This window comes from Pempheris klunzingeri, chromosome 11, assembly GCF_042242105.1.
Source record: "Pempheris klunzingeri isolate RE-2024b chromosome 11, fPemKlu1.hap1, whole genome shotgun sequence".
Taxonomy (NCBI): Eukaryota; Metazoa; Chordata; class Actinopteri; order Acropomatiformes; family Pempheridae; genus Pempheris; species Pempheris klunzingeri.
Window position 1 is genome coordinate 12,360,396 of NC_092022.1, and position 22,372 is coordinate 12,382,767.

At 43.1% G+C, this 22,372-nt stretch overlaps 2 protein-coding genes across 3 annotated transcripts in view; one reads left to right on the forward strand and one right to left on the reverse strand.

Annotated features, from left to right (window-relative positions):
* Positions 1-46: 46 nt before the first annotated feature.
* Positions 47-13,016, reverse strand: nr1d4a (nuclear receptor subfamily 1, group D, member 4a). Its single transcript, XM_070839654.1, has 8 exons — positions 12,310-13,016; positions 5,931-6,230; positions 5,751-5,839; positions 5,512-5,656; positions 2,263-2,840; positions 1,976-2,161; positions 1,642-1,852; positions 47-1,523 (listed from the first exon to the last, which is right to left on the reverse strand). The coding sequence occupies exons 1-8, from the start codon at positions 12,329-12,331 to the stop codon at positions 1,327-1,329; spliced, it is 1,728 nt and encodes a 575-aa protein (XP_070695755.1). The 5' UTR covers positions 12,332-13,016; the 3' UTR covers positions 47-1,326.
* A 1,638-nt stretch (positions 13,017-14,654) lies between these two features.
* Positions 14,655-22,372, forward strand: part of rarga (retinoic acid receptor gamma a) — a 42,033-nt gene continuing 34,315 nt past the window's right edge. The window contains exons 1-2 of one of the 2 annotated variants that reach the window (XM_070839174.1): positions 14,655-14,745; positions 20,087-20,152. The gene's annotated coding sequence lies outside the window, so the exon portion shown is untranslated. The remainder of the gene's footprint in view (positions 14,746-20,086; positions 20,153-22,372) is intronic. The other variant, XM_070839173.1, reaches the window with a different exon arrangement.

The window sequence follows — 22,372 nt, forward strand, 5'->3', positions numbered from 1 at the left end:
TTTTGCCTGAATGGACATAAAAGAACGACACACAAGTCATACATAATTCGAACTTTATATCATTTCTATTTAGGAATAAAGATTTACAAAATATACAAGATGTCCTCAATCAGCCATAATCAAACAAGCAAACAGTGAGAGGACCAATCAAATAAGATCTCTCACCCAAAAATATTTCTTGTGTTTGTATGACAAACATTGGGGGCAGAGGAAGGGTGCATGTGGAGTGAGTGCTGGTGATTTCAGGGATTATGCTGGTTGGTTACATCATCTGATAGCAGGAAGTGTGTTTAAACCATCTGGGAATCCCTCATATGTATTCTCCTGTGCAAAGCCCCCTTGGCACAGCCAAACCCCCACCTGGTACAGGAAGGTCAATACATTCCTCTTTACACTGAACTCATCGTCCAATCCATCATATCAGTTCAGTCAATGATACATAGACATTGGGGTAACATAATATTTACAGCAACAAAAATAAACAAAGGAACTACAAAACCCAACATGCATGGGGCGTCTCCATCAGTCCAGTTGTGATAAGATATAGTGACATAGACACAATGTTTTTGTGAAATAATAAAAAATGCCGTTGACCAAATGTTTTCTGGAAGATCAGTCAAAAATAGTGAGAGACAGTTTGCATCCTATTGTGTACAAGTGATGCATTAAAATAGTGGTCTAACTCCAGTACTAATGCAGATGGTATGTTTGTGAAACAGTGATACACAATTACCTTAATATTTCAGATTTCACTATGTATTATGTACAAGTTCCCTTTCTCTTAAAAATAAACTGACACATTGTCAATCATCACTAATGGTCCCTAAGTAATAACTGCTTGGATCTACGATATCTGTCTTTCAGCTGCTGCTTAGTGATGCCCTGTTGATACTATACGACTGTACGACTAAGGAATAAACAGAAGTGAACTGGCTTTTTTCTTTAGTATACAAGATATAATGAGCAAGTGCACAAATGATTTGTCCAAAAGGGTAATAGTAACTCTACATGATATCTTTTTTATTATTATTTACTGGAACAATGTCTTTCAAGAGGTGTTGATTTTTATGTGTATACATGAACTTGTATGTGTATGTGTCCCAAAACATTGCTTGAAGATCAATAACGAATCAAAAATAAATTCGCCATAGCCCTCATTTATCCTTTGGAGAAACACTCCTCAGATTGCACAATTCCTTGTTCCTCAATTTTCAAGGAAGTCCTGCCCTTGGAAGATAATATCTGTGCATGTGCTGGTTTTGTGTGTGAGTATGTGGTGTGTCGTATTTTTCTGCGTATTCCTTGCCCAGTGAGCAAGCGGCCTGCTTATGGGTCAATGCGAAAGGCCAACAGTTTGTCAGAGTGCAGATTGTTAAGGGTGCGCAGGTCGGGCAGGCGCAGGAGGAGTTTGGGAAAGAGGGAGGAGTCATCTGGGCGGCGGCGAGTGATCAGTGACCGTAGGGCACGGATTAGACCCTCCTGCAGCTGCTCCACAGCCCGCATGTCCGAGATGCCAGAACGATCTAAGGAGCACAGAAAATGCCTGTGTGAGTGGTTGCCAGACGTAGTTATGACATTATTGGTTCATTTAAGTGTCACTCTCTGCAGCTTTTGTCACTGTTTAGTGTGTCCTTTTCTCACCTGCAGAGACTAGCACCACAGCCATAAAGAGGGCCATCTCATCAGGCTCTAGGCCCAGGGAGCCCAGCTTTTCACTGAAATCAAACATTGCGTCCAGCAGAGAGCCCATGCCCAAGGCCCGCAGGGTTGTCAGGGGGTAAGTTTGGCCATTCAGGAAGGTAACTGTACGTTCCTCAGCATTGAACAAGGTGCAGAACCGCACCATAAGAACCTAAACACACAAGGAAAACAAAGACATGATTGAGACAAATACTTACACCAGAATACATTTGGGCTCATTTATATTTCACATTTATGGCAAGCGAAATAAATCATTTGAAATGTATTTCATTACCTGGAAGGTGCCTGATTTGAGCAGCATGACCTGGTCTTGTTGGCTAAGTTCTTGAAATCCTGGGATGCCTTTAGCAAACTCCACCACCTCCTTGACAGCAGGAGTGAAACACTGAGAGAAGGATTCCCATATCGCCTGACTCGTGCGGTCTGCCCCTGATACAGGCCACGCATTGAGAGGACATGCCTTAAAGAAAGACAAAAAAAACATAGAAAAAAATCATTAATTGTTGATTAAGTATATATCACGGAAATCTTGATGTAATTCAGCATGCTTCCTGCACTTACCAGCACTTTAGCTCCTGAAGCTAATTTCCATGGGCAGGATGGCTGATCTTGGGTACTTCCTGCATTGCGAAGACTGTTCTGATTGACAGAGCTGCCCCTTTGAGGTATTGTGTTGTTAGACTGATCATGATTGTGATTAGTTGACACTAAATAAGTGTAGCGATTGTTGTCCACATTGTGGAATGCATGTTGGTTGTCATTAGAGGAAACTGGGCATAGAGTGGCAGTTGCAACAGGGCAAGACCGATAACTCTGGGCAGAGGTGGTGTGAGAGGAGACTTGGGGAAAATTGGCATCCTGAGAAAAGTTAGATGTATTGTTGTTGGTGGTGATGTTCGCCCTCTTGGCTGGTCTTTCCTGGCTGCTGCTGTTTCTGCTGGTGAAAATGTTATGGTAGGCTCTGGAGATGGCCCCAATGGCCTCTTTTGAGTTACCATCTACTGGGCTGGTTGGTGTATCCCTCACTGAAGATGAGTCCATTTCCATGGCAGCCGACTCATTTAGGCTGTTCATGTAGCTCTGCATCTCGTCCAGAAGTCGCTGCTTCTCTCTCTTAGGGATGCGGCCAAAGCGCACAGCTAGGGAACACAGAAGCAGTGAGGACAGGTCAGGTTTCAGTTGTTGTGACAACATGGACATTTACACTGAACCTTTTTTGTGCACTATTTTTTCAGACTTTTAGTTTTTTGCTTCTTCTAGAAATAGATAAAATATTAGAATGCTCACTGAAAAGACAAAACAAGACAAACACATTTCATAAAGATCCCCTACCATCATGTGTTAAAACATATAATATGCTCTGCCTGAACTAATACATTGTGTTTTGATATGGTTTTTCTTTAAAATAATTTCAGTACCTTGTTAAAATCCTTAAAATGACATTGTCCTTCTCCCTTGTTAAAATTTTTTCAAATCTTACATGTACCGTGGTGCTATTGTTAGAAGCATAGGACTGCAAGAGTAAAGTATACTGACTATAAATCAAAGATAAGATAAGATAAGATAAACTTTATTAATCCCACATCGGGGAAATTCCCTTGTCACAGCAGTTCTGAAGTAAGTAAAGATATAGACTTAGAAATGTAAAGGACATAAATGACATAAATACACTATATACAACCTCCATGTACAGATATAAGATATAAATTGCACATGCTGAATATTGATAATGGACAAAGTTGTGCATTGATTACGTTTATAATGCCATAAATATGTAAATAGAATGTAAAGCTAAGCATGGTGAAACATCTCCTTATACACACGCACACATCACATCACAGAAGCCAGTGTGTGGAATGATTTCAAGGAGAATCATGGAAGTTGTGAGATGAAAACTTCCCCCAGCTCACCCATATCCCCCATCCCCCTTCCCACAGTAACCATCAGCTGGAGAGGCTATTTATAGACCCCCTGCTACCATCTGCCTCATCCTCTCCTCTATCCACCCCTGTCTCCTTCCTCTCCTGCTCCCTCCCTCTATTTGTAAGTAGGGCAGTGGGGCAACGTGAGCGTGATGTCACTGGCATCGAGATCGTGAGAGGGAAAAGGATGAGAGGAGGTGGGCTTGAAGCGCAGAAATTAGTTGGGACAACAGTACATGAAGAGGACTGACGTGAGAGACAGTGATGTGTGGAAAGGGAGAGTGTGTGCCCATGTGTGTGACTGTGCGAGGTGGAGTTAGATAAGGCAGAAAAGTTTAAGTAGCACAGCTTCAAAGACTTTTGCAAGGATAGGATATCAGATTTGTTTAGTGTAGCAGTAATATAATAATTTGTAAAGCAGTGCACCATTATTCCATGTTGCACACATGCAATTTACTTAAAAACATGATGACACTGTGTTGGGTCACAGGTTATTTGAGGTTATTTGCTTGGTCCATTAATATGCACAGAAGATATTGCTATGTTTACCAAATATACAGTAATCTATTCATTCCCTGCAGGATCTGTTGATGACGATGGGGCCAATAATGTGGCATGAGATTAATCCCTTTCATCATGGTTAAAAAGAAGTAAATGCGTACTAGTGAGCCATTGCTCTAAAAAATTATGCTCTGGTTAGAGAAAAAAAAAAAGTGTGCCGTCTTGCCAACGGACTTAAATATTTGCCCATATTGCAGAGCCAAAGTCACACATCTGCCTAGTGTGAAATCAGGGTGTACTATTTATTGTGGGCTGCAGGCAGTTGCATGCGGTTTTCCTGTTTTCGTAATGGCTGAAACAGAGCAAAAAGGGGTTTCTAGGTTGTGGTCCTTAATGCTTTCGAAAATCTCCCAGAAGAGGGTCAACCTGACTGTTTGTTCTTTTATTGAGTCGTATTTTGCCACCCTATTTTCTCTGTGCACCAGAAGTGTCAAGCACATGCAGAAATAACACTAACCTCTTTACTAGATTAGGCAATGCGGGGTACTGGAGGGTGGAGATAAGCAGAAACCATACTGAGAGGAAGTAGATAGGCAAACTACACCAAGTAGGTCACGATGTAGGAGTACACTATAGGCCCAATTCTGTATTGTTTTTCTAGGTCAGCCCAGCTGTTTTCTTAATCTGCAATGATAGGTGATCAATCAATGTCCACATCAGACTTAAAACTAGGTGATGCGAGTGTCACACCCGATAAATTCTGTCACAACAACTGGCTGTTTTCTGCATCCCTTGCTTAATTGTTGCCCATTCCCTCATTAATTGCAGTAAAGATGTTCTGTGGGCAAACACAAGGTAATCAAGTTGACCCTGTTCCAATTTCCTAAAATAATTCTTGTGTTTGCTGCAGTTTTCTAGATGATAGATAGCTTCAGGGACTTCAAGGCTCCTCTTCTCATAAATCATTGTCTGAGGGGGAGATGTAAGAGAGCTGAGGGAACATGTTGGGTACTTGAAGGGGGAGGGGATGTGGTGAACAAGAGCACAGAGGTAACGGTATTGTGGGAGGATGCTGCAAAGGGCACAAGAAAGACACTTAGAAACTTAAGAGAGTGATACAAGACCAGATGGTAATCTTTTGCAGTGCAGTGACACCGTGGAAGGGCAAGGCAGGTGCAGCTCTGCTGATAAAGTGAGTGACTGAGCTACTGGCACGATGACCTCAAAAGACTTTCCGCATTACATTTTTCACACAGACCTACATATCGGTGCTGTGCCTCTTTCAAGCTGCCCATTTCCCTGCTGCTTTGGCTAATCAGAGCACTGTGGCATTCTGGCAGAACTGCACGAGGGTCTCTCTCATTAAAAATGTGTCAGGATGTCTCACCATCTCTTGACATGCCAACAGACAGGCATTTCTTGAAGCGGCAGTGTTGGCACCGGTTGCGGTTCATGCGCATGATCAGACAGTTCTCATTCTTCACACACATCTTGTAGTTGATGTTCTGCTGGATGCTGCGACGGAAAAACCCCTGAAACACACACAAAAAAGTCACATGAAACTAGTGCAACAACAGCAAAACACTGTTGAATCATTCCACATGATTTTTTGGGTCAGGGGCTTACCTTGCAACCCTCACATGCATGCACTCCATAGTGAAAACCAGATGCAATGTCCCCACAGACTTTGCAAAGCAGGACCATTCCACCTGTTTCTGAGGAAGGGTAAACAGACAGTTAGATAGATGGAAAACTTAAATTGAGGTATAAATCTTCATGTATAATAGATGATGGGGAAACACTAACTTGTGAAAGTTCCTGCGAACCCGCATGGCCTCTTTCCTGCAATGGGGTGTGCATAGGTGTGCTGTGGAGTGGCTGCTGCTGAGGGGCCACTGTAGACCTCTGGGAACTGGAAGACCAGTTTGGAGGATGGGGTAGTGCACCCAGCTGATCTCTGTTTCAATGGCCCAATCTCTGTGAAGGTAACTTCCTCTGGAGATGAGGGCTGGGAGTGCGAAGAAGGCGACTGCGTCTGGTACCCACTGGAGGGGCTGCCAGGGCTTGGGCTGGAACTGCCAGAGGAGCTGGCATACAGGATGACTCCTGCAGACAAAGGACAGAATGGAGACATGACATCAGTGAGCTCAGAGTTTGCGGTCAGGTGATTCAACTTTTAGTTGAAGCTCCTTCTTAAAGCATGTCAATCTGACATTGACAAGAAGTGGAATTATTTTTTGTGTATGCCATACATGCAGCCAAGTTTCCTCAGAAACTTCCTCAGAAACTCATCAGTTACTCTACAACTTTGTGTGCGATGTGATGCAATGTTGCACAATCTTTGGACAGCAGAGAACAGCTCTGAGAATGTGCAGCAGCGTCGCCGCCTCATCCTGGATGTAACAGGCGCGATGGTGCGCTCAAGCGGATAAAGTGGGCGCTAAAAATACTGCTGGTAGCACAGCAACAAAGCAGACAGGCTTCCTCTAGAAGCTCCAACTAAGCGCTAATTTCTGTAAATAATCCCTGCGTCATGTTTATGCAGTATTTCTAAAAGGCATCGAGTAAATGTAATGGTTTTTGTCTGCTGCAGTTGTTTCTGAAGTTTAGATTCCCTTGCACGCGCCCCCTCCCTCTCCCTCTCCCTCTCTCTCTCTCTCCCTCCCATCTCTCTCTCTCCTCTAGTCATGCGTTGTGGATGAGCTGAGACACGGCCTCACGTGTCTGCGGGGTCTGCTGCCTCCTCCGCTCCAATAATAGCCTCGCTCCCCTGGCACCGTGCCCAGCGCCAGCTAACAGCACGACACCTGACCGCCGCCTCACATGCATGGACTCCTGACACGGTTACTGCCCGAACCAAATCCGCAGTCTCGTGTTGAAATATAAAACAATCTGAAGTCAGAACCGTGTTTACAAACACACTCTGACTGGGAAGCTCCCCGGCCGTCAGGTGGCACCAAGTCTCAAGTTCATGCGCCACCAACTGTAGGAAAATGTGAGTCACGTTTTTTTGCAATGGAAAAGCCTCAACTGTATGGACTGGGCTACTTTAATAATACACTAAGAGCTCAGTGTACGGTAGAGCCCAGCACAGAGAGCCCAGAAGCACACATTATATGCAAATAAAGTTAAATATTCAAAATGTCTAAACAAATTTGGGTCCAATTATGAATGGCTTGCACATGCAACTGAGAAATTCTCAACATTCAAATAATTTCCAGCATCCACAGTTCATGCCATGGTCCACTCCAGTGGTTTGATCAACTCTGCCTTGTGTATGCAAATCATGCACAAGAGCAGCAGGACTATCCCTGTGTTGCCCTTTGCCGCACAAGGTATTTGCTTTAGCTCAGATGTTTTACTAATCCCTCAACCAGCACGTGTTGGTGGTTTGTTGACTCATGCCAGAGCCATAGACAGACCCAGCAGATGCAGGCCTGAGCCTCACCTCTTCCTGAGCTTACATGCAGACGGCCGCATCCCATCCCCCGCTCCACCCAAACACATTGCATGTGCACCTGAAGACTCACATGTGCAGTAAGTGTTTATGAATGACCCCCAGAGCCACTGAGCTGTAAACACTGTCAATTAACAACCCATTTTACTGTATGATTTCGAGTAGTGAAGGACGGACGCTGTAAAACTATCACCTGTATCAAGTGTCATAGTAGAAAGGTTAATACAAATAAATATAAATATCTCAAATTCCCTTCACTGTTGCGCACAAAATACAGATTCTTCTCCTTACATTCAGTGTGACCATAGCATTATCGCCATGTATGTCAAAGAATGCATCAGCTGGCATCTGTCCTTGTCCTCAGTTGGGGAAAAACTTTTTTTTTTTTTATTGCAAACATTGCAGGAAGTTAAAGTACAGCCATATACTTTGGGAACTGCATTCATTCTATTATGTGACTGGCACCATTACAGTTTTTATTCTTATTATTGGCAGCCTGTAATATCAATCAGCTTCTAAACTGAACTGGATTATAGATGTATTTGTATGTTCCAAATGATATGAAATTCCTTCCTCAATGCCTATTTTAACTTAGCCTGCCCAGGCGAGCACTAATCTGCCTGGGACTGGAGGCAGGCAAAGAAACGTGAGCAGTTCATTGGCACAACAGCTCCACTCCTCCCTGGTTTCTCTCATGTCCTTTATCTCCTACTTTATTCACCCTATAATGCAGCACATATGGAGTCCAGACACATATAGCCTACAGTTAAAGTGACCATGGAGTTTGTTTGCCCTTGTGGTGTGGTTTAAAAACATGGTGTATGGATTGTTTCCTTCGAGCAATACAGTTTTCATTATGCTGCAACAGAAAATAATGCAGGCTGTGGCCGACAAAGAAAGAGTTTTTGTGTACTGCTGAACATGGCCAATCTGTGAACACTACTTGGGTGTTTGCAGCGCTTCATTAACTCAGGCTTGTGTAAGTAGGTCAATATCACAGGAACTTGATAGAATTGTGTCTATGTGCCTCAAGCATCTCTCCAAACTGGTGCTGCATCACACACCAGCTCTGGCTCATGAAATTATTAAGAGGAACTGTGTTAGATTATCACAGTGGATAGCTATAATCTATAAACACCACTATATGGTAATGAAATTCTATACTCAGTGTCCTGGGTTTTTACTGTTGTTGTGGCTAAAATTGCTCCATTCATTGTTGTGCAATTTTATCAGAAACAGATGCAGCCTCTCGCTGTTTTTTAATCCGTTATCTGTTCCAGCATCGTTTGGAAAGCGCATCTGATGAGAGTTGAGATGTTATGTTTAACAGCAGAGTCACGTTCCGGTTGAAACACACCCTAAGCGGATGCGTGCCCCGCACCGATGAGTTGGGGACAGATGTTGCAGTCAAAACCGAGTCAGCTTCTACCACACTGCGTGCATGGTCTGTGATTCAACGCAGGGGGGGGGAAATGCTTTCATTGCAGGCAAGCGAGAAGCGCATGAGGCGGGAAAACGTGACGAGAGAGAAAAAAAAAAAGTTAATGCATGGAATCGCTGACCCACTGACCAAGCTCTCCCTCACCACCACCGCAGGCGGCATCAACACAGAAGCGTCCGTGAGAGCGGTGAAGCGGCGGGGGGCGGGACCGGGAACTCTCACGCGTCGCACGCGGCTCTGCAAGGGAGGCCACGTGAGGAGGCTTTCGACGGAGCTTTCACTGGGAAGACATGAAGCTGCGCTCCAGCCATGAGCCAGAGCTCCTACAGTCCGCCAGGGGCTTATAATCAAAGAGCCAAATTAAACAGAGCAGCATGTTATGCAGCCCGGGTGGTCTGACTGTGCACCACCAGCAGCACCGCCTGCACCGTCAGCCAGGCGCTGCATCTAGTTAAAAACAGGAAGATCCATCTACGTGAAGCTTTAGTAGCCTTTGTGAACAGACCCAAGTTTCTGTTGTGGGGAAATGCAAGTGCATGATAATAACATTTTCCCATAAGATAAACTCACTTCATTTCTAGCTGGTTTGTTAAACAAGCAGTTTAGTTTTCTTAAAACCTCCTTAGTACTACTGACTATCTTAGGATAGGGGAGACCGGGTTCAATTGTAACATAGGTCAGTTGTACCACTCAGTGTCTTCCATTCAGACTGAATAGTGTCAGTGAGCCCTGCATTGCATGTACTGAAAATGTGGTTTTGGGGTTCATTTTTCAGTATTTCCATTGCCCATATATTTAGGGAACACTGTTTAAGTTTTTGACCTGAAATGACTTGTAATTTGAAATGGATGTGGGTTTTTATCAGCCTTTAAACTATGTGGTTAGCTCATTAGCTAGTGCATGTTTTTATTATAATTGACTTTATGGAGTTAGCTTTGCTGTTGGCAAAATTGGCCTCCTACTAATTAGTTTTGTCTGAATGTTTTTGTCAAACACGCAAGACTTGGAACCAGAGTAATGATCGTTGCCAATTGATGGTGATTAAAAAGGCCCGATTTATTGTTGAGACTGTTTTAAACATGCTCAGAATAATGCGGATCTAAATCTCCATCAGGGGACTGTCAGAGGAAATATTAGTGAGGTACAGTAGCAGCAGACATGGGGAGTGTCAGTCTCTCAGGCGCATGTCTCTTTTTAACATAAAAGCATCATTTGACCACTAAATAAAATCTAGCTGTGGTGAGCAAATTGATATTGATGTCAAGAAAGACTAAATATCTAATATTAACCACACCATAGTAATGTTATCTGACCTACACATGACCCCTCACAAAAGGTCAAGGAAGTTTGACGAAGGACAAGTTTGATGAAAATATTAATTTAACATATTCCAAAATACTTGTTGATGCTTGTTTGATAATGGAGATGTACAGATGTTCAAATATTATGAAGCCTATATCTTCTACTGATTTTTGTTCTTCTAAAATTTGGTCATTTTGGTATTTGGTCATCATATGGCACAAAAGACATGCTGTTGCAAGAATGAATCATTGCAACAATCTTCCGGTCGCATAACACATTTACATGCAACCCCACCAACAGAACAACCCAATCATCTCTGCAGATGAAATGGGGGCTCTGTGTCAACACACACACACACACAAACACACATATACACACACACACACACACACACACACAACCTCATTTTATCTGCTGAACTTTATGAGCCATACAGCCCACCACTGAAGCCGTATTTTTGCCGGGTTATGATGATGTTTACGAGCTTTGTTTAAATCACTGCACTGAACTCATGAGAGAAATGAAGTCATGTGCAATTTAATAACTTTACTGAAACATTTAAGGTCAGTGAACCCAGTTCAAGGTGGCCATTTAGATCAATAATCACAAAAGACTGATGGAAAATTAAAAGATGCTCTGTCATTCAAATAGAAAATAAGCACTTATATCAACTATAAAAAATATATAAATAGTCTAAACAATTAAACAGATTAAAAAGAGTGGAATTTGCCCTCACTCACATTCACACAAACAACCTGCAACCATCAATAACACACCAACAGAGAGGCCCAGCAGGCAGTCTTCATCTTTATCGGCTGACTAATACTACAGCGATTATCTATGATTACTCATATCTTAACTGCCTGGCTTGTTCCGTGACAAACATTGGCCCACTTTATCAGCATAAATAGAAAGTCATAACCCGGTGAGAGGGTTTGGTGTTGCCCTCAGATTAGAGCAACATGTTGACAGGACACAGGGGGCACCCATCACCTGTGCTGGAACGTGACTGCCGCTGTTGTAAATGATTCACCGTCAATTAGTGGGGGAAGGCAGGAAGCATGTGCACATTTGGCTGACCTCGAGAAAGCGCTGCCCAATGCCACTTAACGGATGGGCGTCCCGGCGTTTATCAACGTTCATGGTGCAGGCTCTGATGCGATGGCCTTGATTTCAGAAACAAACACGCCCTTTACGCCAAAGTTTCTTTGCTCCCCCCCATGGGATGCTGAAAAGTTAGTGCGCAGTTAAAGTTCTGCCTCTGACGGGACATGATTACAGTGACAGGCAGTGTACTGTAGCTCCACGTGAGTTTGTTTTCATGGGGGGAAGCAGGAAGTGACCAGCCTCACTACAACCATATGGCGCGGCTCGCTGTCAGTGGAGCAGCGTTTTGACATTTGAACGCAGCACACCAACTTTTTTGACAAGTTTTTCTCATAGTCGCACTGATACACAGTATTATTTTTTTAAACTTTGGGATAAGTTGAGCCGATTTAATTGACTAAGATTGCGAACTCATGCATAAGTCTAATTGTCAAACACATGATTTACCACTAAAGTTACGCTGCTCATTCAAAGACACGTAAATGCGTGCATGTAAAAAATATATTTCCTGCACCCATTGCTGCATGTGATAAGAATTCACATTAGATTGCACACATGATTGCCAATTCTGCACATATTATGCGAAATTAAATTGAGTTTTACACAAGCAGTCAAAGAGTAAATAATATTATTTATCATTCATATTATTCAGATATTTATTACATTTAAGTCAAAGTCATTTTATTTTTTTGCCATTTTGACTTAATTTCACTCATGAGTAGATTGAATCAGACACAGTAAAATAGTTGTCGTCTATTGATTGTTGGCAACAACATGAATGAAAACTCTAAACATTGACCTGTTAATTCTGATTCTTAGAAAAAAACCCAGCATTGCTATTACTATTATGTCAAATATAACATCAAAGTTAATCTTACCACCACCAGGGCTGTTATCCATTCCTCTTGTTGATGTGGACAACCTTGATTAGACTTGAAGACAGATGTCCGTAAATGTCACTAGATTGGAGCAAAAGTCTTTTGAAGACAGATGAGAAAGTGTGGAAAAAGCTTTGCGTAAAACACCTGCTCCATGGAGCGCAAAAATGGGAAGCAGTGATGGAGACGTGCAGTGCGCGTAAAGTTTGTCCTCCCAGTATACTGTAGACAAGTGTCTCTCTCTTTCTCGGTGCTCAGTTGTGGTCCGACAGAAGTGAGGTGGACAGGTTGGTCTCTTCAAAGGTACCTGGATGCCTTCTGAGCTCTGAGTACTGCGACTGCTGCGATGTTGCACGAGCGAAGATTAAACGATTCTCATGAATTCCAAGAAAGTAGAGTCAGCATATCCGTGAGCAGAGTGTCACACATGACATACACACCCACTGATACAAACACCCACATCAATCACGTTTGCAGGTGAGTAGGAAATGTGACCGCCTTTCCGTCCGCTCAACTTGTGTTGTGTCTGTTTGTGTGGGATTTGGCTCACTCTTTGTATCTCGCGGAGTCCTTTCTCTCCCTCTCTCTCCTTCACGCTTTTGTGCATTTTCATTGGCGGGGATCTGGAGCTGAGGGGAGTTTGATGCGCTTATTCGACCGTGGTATGTGTTCAGTAAAGCCACTCTACATGTGCGCGCTGCATGTGCCGGGGAGAGCGCTGCCCTACTGATACACATTTTATGCAAAATACAGAGCGCGTGGTGCAGAGGGATGGAGAGATTGGAGGATGGAGCACATGGACAATAGGCGTGGCTCACCGTGACTGCTTGTTCTCTGACAATCAGCGCTGCAAACGGATGGTAAACAGCGAGACGTGCCAAACGTTGACATGCCAAACAACAAGCGAGTGCCAAGTTTAAAGCCCATGTGCCAAAGGAAACTGGAGACGCACAACTGGACCTCTGACACGCCAACGACATGATGTTTGACTGAACTGTATAAACACTTAAACAACTTCAGCCAAAATGTCGATTTCTGAAAAATGTTAATCCTACAAATCGATTATTTCTGCACATGTCACCACTTTTAATAACTAGGCCCATTGTGTGCGCTTTGTGGGTGAAGTCAGTTCTCACAGTTTTGCATCGAACAGCTTATTTTAAAATTTGGGTTTACAACAGTTCTACAACAATCAGTCAGCAATAAACTGAAACCTGCTGTCTGCTCGCAAACATGCAGGACCAGCTATATACAGCATGTGGAAAGCGCCCCCCAGTGGCAACTCATGGCATTGACACATAAACAGGAATCTATCTATCTATCTAGACAAAGTGTATGCACTAACCCAAATTGTAAAAATTACAGAGAAGACAAATTTCAGGTCGTCCATAATGTTTTGTAAAAAGGTAGTTCATTAAATGTGAACATTTTCAGAATGTACTTGTACTTTTTTGCACTAAAACAAAGGGAAACATTTGGAGTTGTCGTTATTTATAGGTTATTATGCTATGATTTTACTGGCCCGGCCCACTTGAGATCGAATTGGGCTGCATGTGGCCCCTGAGCTAAAACGAGTTTGACACCCCTGCACTAACCCTTAGTCAAAAGTCAAAGGCAATCAGAAATAACTGCCTTTTAAATAATAAAATACACTGAGTTAATTGAGCATATGACTGGTATCAATTTTATATGTATTAGGTTTTAAAAACGTATGTTACACCTCATGTGATGGTTTTATGTCTAAGCTGTAATAAAAAAAAGAGTGCTTTGCATGTTTACATTAGCATATTTGATATTTTCTCTGTCTTTTAGTCCATCTAGGAATAAAATGACTCGTTAATACACCAGCATTGCTTTACTTCCCTTTCTCATGCAGACATGTTTAAACCGATAACCCAAAAAAGTAGATTTTGCTCAAATTAGAGACGGTCACAGGCAGTGGGTCCAAGTGACAGATCTGATTTTTATTATTAGCAATTCTTTACATACTGACCTACTTATTTTGACATTTTCTTGCCTTGTCACCCGTTTCTTTGGGGCGTCCATCTCATACGGTCCTTTTTGACAGGACGTGCGCCGCAGTCCTCCTCTCCATCACTAGAGGGAGTCACAGCGCCAGAAATCTTTACGCACGGTAGCTCCCATCAACGCCCCTGAGCCGCCGCCGGGACACAGTGACGGACTGGCAACAAACGAAGGTAATCTGACAAATGACTGAAATGATCTCTGGAGCGTTAAGACCAAGCGTGATCTTTACACGCCGCAACGCTGTAACAGAGGATCTCTCTGAAGACTGCTTATGACTTTGTTTTGTCTCGTTCAACAGAAAACTTCGGCGTGCGTGCGTGCGCTTGTCATCCACTATTTATGTTTCAAACTTGAGGGGGATTGTGCTCGCTCGTGAAGCCGAGGCGTACGCTACTCTAGGCGAAGAAGGTAGGACTGTGCACTTTACATAAATCACCTCCTTCCGTGATTAATTGGATGTGCGCAAGAGCAAAAGTAGCTCAAGCTGCGTCAATCCGGGTGTGTTTACTGTATGTGTGCGAGACTGAGGCACTCATCATGAGAACACGTTATGGCAGGGCACGAGATAATTACAGGCTGCTGAAACTGTTTGGGGACTGAGCAGAACAGAAGTCGCTGCCAATATACACACCTGCGAAGCACTTCTTTGCCTGGGGCTCCAAAGGCAGTCTTCATCAGTGCCTGTCTGTCTCTGTGTCTGTCACCCATCCCCGGATTTAAACCCCAACCCCCCCCCCCCCCCACACACACACACACACACACACACACACACCTTGTTGAATGTGTGCTTTATGTGAATGATGCCAGTTAGGTGTGTGGCTGATGAGAGACTTCAGTTTATTCCACTCTGAACCTCCCACTTTTTTTTTTTTTAAGTTAGCCTCCAGGATGGTTGATTAAGCTCAGGAAAGCCAAGAAAATGAGAAAAGAATGCAGAAAATTTTCCAGTAGTAGACTGTGTGGAGAATGATCAGATTTTTTCTTCTTCATCTGTGCAGGGAAATGGCAAAAGCAGACCCATATTTAAACTGAGCATATTAAACATGTACCATATACATATTTATATACTGATCCCGTGGGCCAAAAAGCAAAAGCAAATGAAAACTTTGTTTTTTTCATGTTTCCTGCTCAGTATTTAGTGCCCAGCTTTCTCACAAGGGCAGTTTTATGTGCAGGGAAGGAGGCATGGAAAAGAAGACCTTTCCTTTTGAGCTCACAGATTTGCAGTAATTACAGAATCACTTCCATATGTGGCTCTCTGGCTGCCTTCTCGCTGCCCCCACCACCCTTCTCTTTCCCTCTCCCCTCTTTCATTTGCATGCTCCCCTATTCCTCACTTTTTCTGCTTTTATTTTTTTGGCTTCCCCTCATGCACTCAGAGCATTTTCTTTGTAAAACCACAGCTTAAACAAAGTTTATGATAATCAGAACATCCTGGCATTTTGGCAAACGACTGCGCTTTTTGGTGATTCAATTAGACTACGCTTGACAAAAAAAAAAGAGAGTTTGTGAGCTCCAGTGAGAGACGAGTGAGAGAGAGAAAAGAGACATGGACCAGAGAGGGGAAATGTTGAAGAATACGGAAATATGAAAAAGAGGAGCGCAAAAGAATGGGAGCTCAGTGAAGAATTCGAGAGGCAGGAACAGAGCGTGAAGGAGGGAGAGGTGGAACAGAAAATGAGGCAGAGAGAGGGAGGGCTGGAGTAATGCTTTTTGACAGAGGTGGGTTCAAGATGGGTTCATGGTGACATCATGGCTGATTTTTGAGGAAAGTATAGACAGGAGAGTCGTTCACCTTTCATTGGACACACATGTCGGGGAATAGGTAGAGCGCTCATGTGCTGGCACACACACTGGTAGCTGTGTTGACAGCCTCTGAATGCACCCCAAAATATGCATAAAAAGAACACACACACACACACACTCCTCTTTTTATTTTCTGTTTCTCTCCCTCTCCCCTTTCTTTTTCCCGTAGTTTCTCCTGCAGTAAAAAAGCTTTTGGCTCTCTCTCTCTTTTCCAAGCTTTGTGCTCATTTGTTTTTGTTAGACAAGCACAGAGTGGTATATGCTCTTCAGCCTCTAACACATACATTTCTCGTTTGCCATGAGTAACTCATTTTCCTGTGAGTAGTATTCCTCTGTGTATGTTTTTACTTCAAGGCGATTGGACTCTAAATGAGCGCACTTTGCCAGGCTGGATGAATGAGCTCCTTCATTTCACAGGATGTGTGTTTAAGTCTGTAACCAAGAAAGTGCAAGCAAGTGTATATTTATGTGTTGTGCGTTTGTGTGTGTGTGTGTGTGTGTGTGTGTGTGTGTGTGTGTGTGCGTGTGCGTGTGCGTGTGCGTGTGCGGATGACTGTTTCTGCATGTGTGTGCACAAATGACTCTTGAGTGGGGTGTGTATGTTCGCCCTGCATCCCTTGCCTGTCTCAGTGTGGCACCAAACTTCACATGACATCAATCTGAATGTGGGGAAATAGTGATCTCATTACAGGCATCTTGTTACTGATTAAAACCTGCCGCCACAGGCACCACCCCCCTGCGCCCCTTCTCACCTCACCACCACCAATCCCATCACCCCCCCCCCCCCCCCTTATCCCTCCTTCTACAATCCATCCCTCTCTCCATCTCACCCTCCAGTTTTCAATCCCTCCCCCTTGCTATTTCACACCCCTTTCTCTCACATTCCCTGTACCACTGGCCCTCTTGCCTCCTCCTCTCTCCCCCTCTCTCTCTTTAACCCCTCTAACCTCACTTCCTCCCTCTCTTGCTCCCTCCATCATCCCCCTTTCCTCTTTCCTTTCTGCCTTTCCTCTGCCAGCGAGCCCCAGGCTTCTGCTCCATAGCTTTGTGAATGCAAATAGGTTGAATCTAAAGTGGAAACACACGACTGAGTACGATGTTTCCATGAATATTTTATATCTTCATAAACACTCCCAGAGAAGCTGCAAAGCTTCGTGCTGAACAATGCCTGTGTTTGCCGGATGACTTCCTGTGAGGAATGGCCTCTCTGCATTCGACTTTTTGTCAGAGCGCACTGTGTTAGGATTGATGTCAGGGCAGTGCGTTGTGATGTCACAGGCTGAAGTTAATGATACGAGAACGGAGGGGGCCATAGGCCATGTTTCCAGTGGTGCCCTGAGAGAGAGATAGCACCCTGATCTATCTTCATTATCCCCCACTCTGCAGCCTCCCAGACACAATGATCATAAATCTCTGCCTGGAGCACACTTCACTGACACTGAAACACAAACACTAGTAACCTCTGACCTTCTCATTGCTACTGCCTACGCATACTCATCCATGCTCACAGACCCAAGCACACACACATGTACAAAGCCTCAGTGCACCCACTGCTCAAGCTCACTGTCATAATCTAATAAGGAACGCAGCATGCCCTGCGCACTGACACACACACGACTATCATCATGTACTTGATTGCACATTCTGACACAAATGCATGGTCTCAGTCAGCCTGATGGCATCACACTGACTTGAAATTCACACATTGCAGCTCACATCACCACAGCGGCCAGCGTGGAGTTAGTTTTTGCAGGGTCCTATGGCTGTATTTACCTTCATGTTCCATTTTACACAATTGCTGATTTAGTACTGCTATGTAAACAGTTAAGGGATTTCTATTAGCCTTAGTGGCCTCATGAGCAACACGTAAATCAAATGTAAACGAGATAAGGATCAGCTGGAAGGGCTTTTTGCAGTATGGCTTAGATCTGTGCTTCCTGAATATAAGGTTTCTACAAAAAGGCAACAGCACCTCTCACTGCTTAGCCATTCATTCTTCCTGATAATGTTCAAGCAAATCCACATCAAAACATGTATGAAAGAACATTTCAGTAGGCTTCTGTAGACCATATGTGGCTGTAAAGATCGGAATAACATAAGAATAACGAGAGAGAGGCTGGGCAAGAGTTTTTTTTTATGATGATGGCTTGACTTTATCCTGGAGGCATATTGGGGTCAGTGTATTTGGGGATAAGATCTCTGCCTATATCAGAATAGTTACTGTGATTTACTAATAAAATAAGCAACAGTTATAGTTGGTCTGAAGTGTAAAGGTATCTGTGCAAGAAAAGTTCTCATGCTGCATTGATGTCTGCGTCAGACTGTGAAATTTGGGAGACTGTGAAGTGATGCATGGCCGAGATGCCCAACGGGCATCATTTTAGATGAAGTTTCAGAATAAGTAGTGCATGTATAAGTTGGTTATTTTGAAAAAGCTTGCTGCATTTACTTAGTTTAGACATTAATTAGACTAGATTTTTCTTATTTAAGTGTTACAAAGGCTTGGACATGTTTACATTTTTTGTCCTAAGACAGTGTAGTTTATCTGTGCTCTGCTGCAGAGGTAAAAGTGCCTGTTGAGGTGCCAGTTGAGGTGTGCCCTCTCCTCCCAGTTCTGAGGTTTGAGGTGCTCCTCATAACCAAAACAACTTGAGAAACATTACATTCAGAAAAACAGGGCACACGCCCAGAACCACAAACACATAAACACAGATCTGAAACATATGATCTCATATGGAGAGAGGGGCACGTTCAGGGGCACACCCAAATCTGTCGCTGTTGCTGCTGCACAGCTCTGCCATCTCACACGGGACTTCCCTTCAGCTGATGTACCAATACCAGTTTCATTTGAGGAACTGAGGTGATCATGGTTCAGAAATCTGCAGATTTCTTTCTTCCAATAATCTTCGTGTAAAAATATTCCTAACTTCATAATATTTGGCAGGAAGTTGACAGATGTTGTGTATCCTAACAAATGTTAGATTCCAGCTTTGAATGCCAAATGCTGGTTTTCATTTATCCTCAATGAGTATGTTTTAGATATTCTACCATTTTTCTTTGTGACCAATACTTCCCTAATTAGTTTCACAAGGCTCCTCACACTTGCTTTCTTCAGTTCTATCAGTTATAGTAGCATCAGCAATGTTTATAATACAAGTGGTAATAATAGAAATGGTTAATTGTCACTGCTCTACAAGCAATAAAACACGGAGCCAAACACACACAAAAACAGCACCTACAGTACATGTTTGTACTGAGCAGACAGGTGGGGCCAAAATCCATAATGATTGCTCCCTAAATTGATCACACTGGGAATAAATGACAAGGTGAAACTACTTAGACTTTCTTGGAAGAATAAACCTATTGGCTTGCCACTAAAACGGCATCTGTGTTAGATCAAAACATTATAATCTGTGTTGTTCAGGATACTCAAACATCCTCTCCTATTAAACTGTGAATTTTTTGATTAAACATGAATGATCTAAGATCACGACGTGGCTCCGCATTTCCAGTTTGTAGGTAAACTGACCCTGTAGCCAAGAAGATGAAGGAGAGAAAAAGAATTTACCCGAAAGACAAAGAAGGGAGAGAGAATTAAAAACAGAAACTTAAGCTCTGTGGGCCTTTTTCTTCCCTCCAGGCATTTCGTGGCTTGTGAAAAAATGTGCTGTATATTTGAAGTGTTGGGTCACGTGACAAAGGAAGGCTTTATGAATCAGAGAGTATAATTATTTCTTAGTGAGTGAGAGAGTGAGTGTGTGCCTGTGTTTGGGGAGTGAAAGAGTGATTTTAAGAGGTAGAGACTGAGAGTGAGGAGGAGGAGGAGGAGAGAGTGGAAGAGGGGGAGAGAGGGAGAGAGAGAGAGGCTCACTGCTACTCTGTCTTCGCTGTCAGAAGGACTCTGATGAACGTACACACATCTTTTCTCCTTTTCCCTGGCTAGCTCTGCTCATCAGTCGCTTCCGTCAGCCACTTCATCTGTCCGTCTGCCTCATCAACCTCAGAACTGGTGAGTAATTTATACTGAAAAAGTTTTGAAATCAGTGACTTTAGTCATTGTTTGTCTTCCTTTTTCTCATTCTCTCTCTCTGCTAAGAGAGAGGAAGAAAGAGAGACTGCATTTTTTTGGGAAGGAGTCGACAGTTTTAATTGAAGACAGAGACTGAGCGTTCAAAACACTTGAGAGCCTTTGAGACACTTAATCATTGTTTTCCCAAAATATGAACAGACTTTAATGTGTAAACACTAAAATGTTCTAACGCACATGTTTGTTTGCCTGCAGTGTTTTAGTATGTTTGTTTCTTTCTGCTTTATTAATGTGAGTCTGACACTGAGTTTCTCTGAAAACTTGAGCATGTGTGTGTGCCTGCATGTGTCTGTGTGCACATATGTGCTTATTAGTGAGTGTTTCAAGTGTTACCCAGAGCCTGTGGAGCTCTTTATTATTAGCATATGTGAGAGTGAGTGAGTGTGTGTGTGTGTGTGTGTGTGTACACGCTTACATGTGTTTGATGTGTACGAATGTGTATTCACCAGTGGAGTCACCAGTCCTTGACCTTTTTTTTTCTATAACCAACTAAAAGAGGAGCATTGTTTCCCACCTTTACAACAGCACTGGCTAATTCCTGTGGAGTGAGGTGTGTCTGAAACTCTTGTCTTAGTTTACATGGAAGTTTATTCATTGTGTTAGCCAGCGTGTCAGTGAAGATTATTTATTGATGCTGGCATATGTGCTAGGTTAGCAGGTTTCACTTGTTACAGCCATGTGTAACACAGAGCATTTAGTGTGATTTGGATATCAGATGAAGATCAGGGACCTGATGTCAGAGTGTGCTTTGGTTTATTGTTCCAGCAGTGACTGGTCAGTAGGTAAACTGCTGCAGCTGGACTGCATCGGCTTTGCACCTGCTGTCCACTTCTTATATCCCCTGGTGGACCTGACATAAGTGTGAGCGACAGCTTGATTGAAGTGAATTGGAAAAAAACACCCACACGGTCGAGTGAGGTCTGCTTGAAGGCCGGTGATATCTGTATCGCCCTCCGCTGTCATCTGGTCTATCAGCGTGATATGAGTCAGTGACATCTGGAGTGGAAGAAACGGAGCTCATCTCTGAGGCAGAGAAATATCACTGCGCTCTCCTCCTCCAGAGCACCGACCATGGGTCTTTTTCGAGGACAGCCTGTCCATACAGAGCAGCTTTACCTTCACGGTGTTCAGTCACAGCATTCTGCTTGTCTTCAATGACAGATTGGAATCAATTATTATTTGTACTACGCTTCATAAGACCATGTGTCATCACTCATGATCCCTTTACTTGTGATTATGAGTATGTCAGCTTTATCAGCCTCACCAAGAGCATTTTCCTGTTTTCATTGTTGTAAATATTTACACATCAAGCAACAGATCAGCCTCAAAATTCTGTAGTCAATGCTCACATACAGTATCATCGATTAATCAGCAACAATATACTGGTAAAATGTACTGTATGCCTATAGAAATAAGTACCCTGGTACAAAATCACAAAAGAGGACACTTGTCGTTTGTTGAAACAGTGCGATTAGTAGTTGTTTTCAGTCATATGTGGCCTAGTTAGACATGTCTGGTATGGATCAAAAGCTTGTATGTCATCAAAAATAATACAGAGAGGATTATTCCAGTAAAACTAGCCAAGTTGAAAAGTGTCAAAAATTTTACTAACAGTTATACATTTGGTGCATTGTGTGCTTATTCAGATGTAGATTAATCTGAGCAGCTGACGCAGAAAAAGTCTGTCTTGCAAAATCTGCTAATAGCCCTTCTTTGTGACATGAGTGTGAGTAGTCAATGTGGGAGTTGCTGATACCTGTCTTTTTCTGGAATTTCTTTAGCAATTAAGGCCAAGTTGTAGGGAGGAGTCAGACAGGTGGTTTGAGGAGAATCGAGGGGCACTCCGCTAACACTCTATAATTAACAAGGAAACTATCTGAACACCATTTCCTATGTCTATTTTTGCAGGTGTGCAGCTCTGATTGTGAGGATTTACATTTTCAGCCTGCCTCGAAGCCCTCATTAAAAGATCTTTTGGCACAAAGTTAAACTTGCGTGAATGTGTGTTGTTTTGCATGTGTGTGTTTGGGCCTGCTTGTGTTGCTTTGAATCCTGAGGCTAAAGCGGCGGTGGTGAAACGCATCCATTATGCATCTCTTCATACAGAGAAAGGATTGTTCTCTGAGTTGAAGCAGGGAAACA

Bases quoted from the DNA above. Each gene is read 5' to 3' on its own strand.
- nr1d4a (XM_070839654.1), bottom strand. From the start codon at position 12,331: ATGGATAACAGCCCTGGTGGTG. The intron at 2,841-5,511 runs GTGAGACATCCT...TGTGTTCCCTAG, and splicing joins TGTTGGCATGTCAAGAGATG to CTGTGCGCTTTGGCCGCATC. The intron at 1,524-1,641 runs GTGAGAAAAGGA...TGTGCTCCTTAG, and splicing joins TGTGGTGCTAGTCTCTGCAG to ATCGTTCTGGCATCTCGGAC.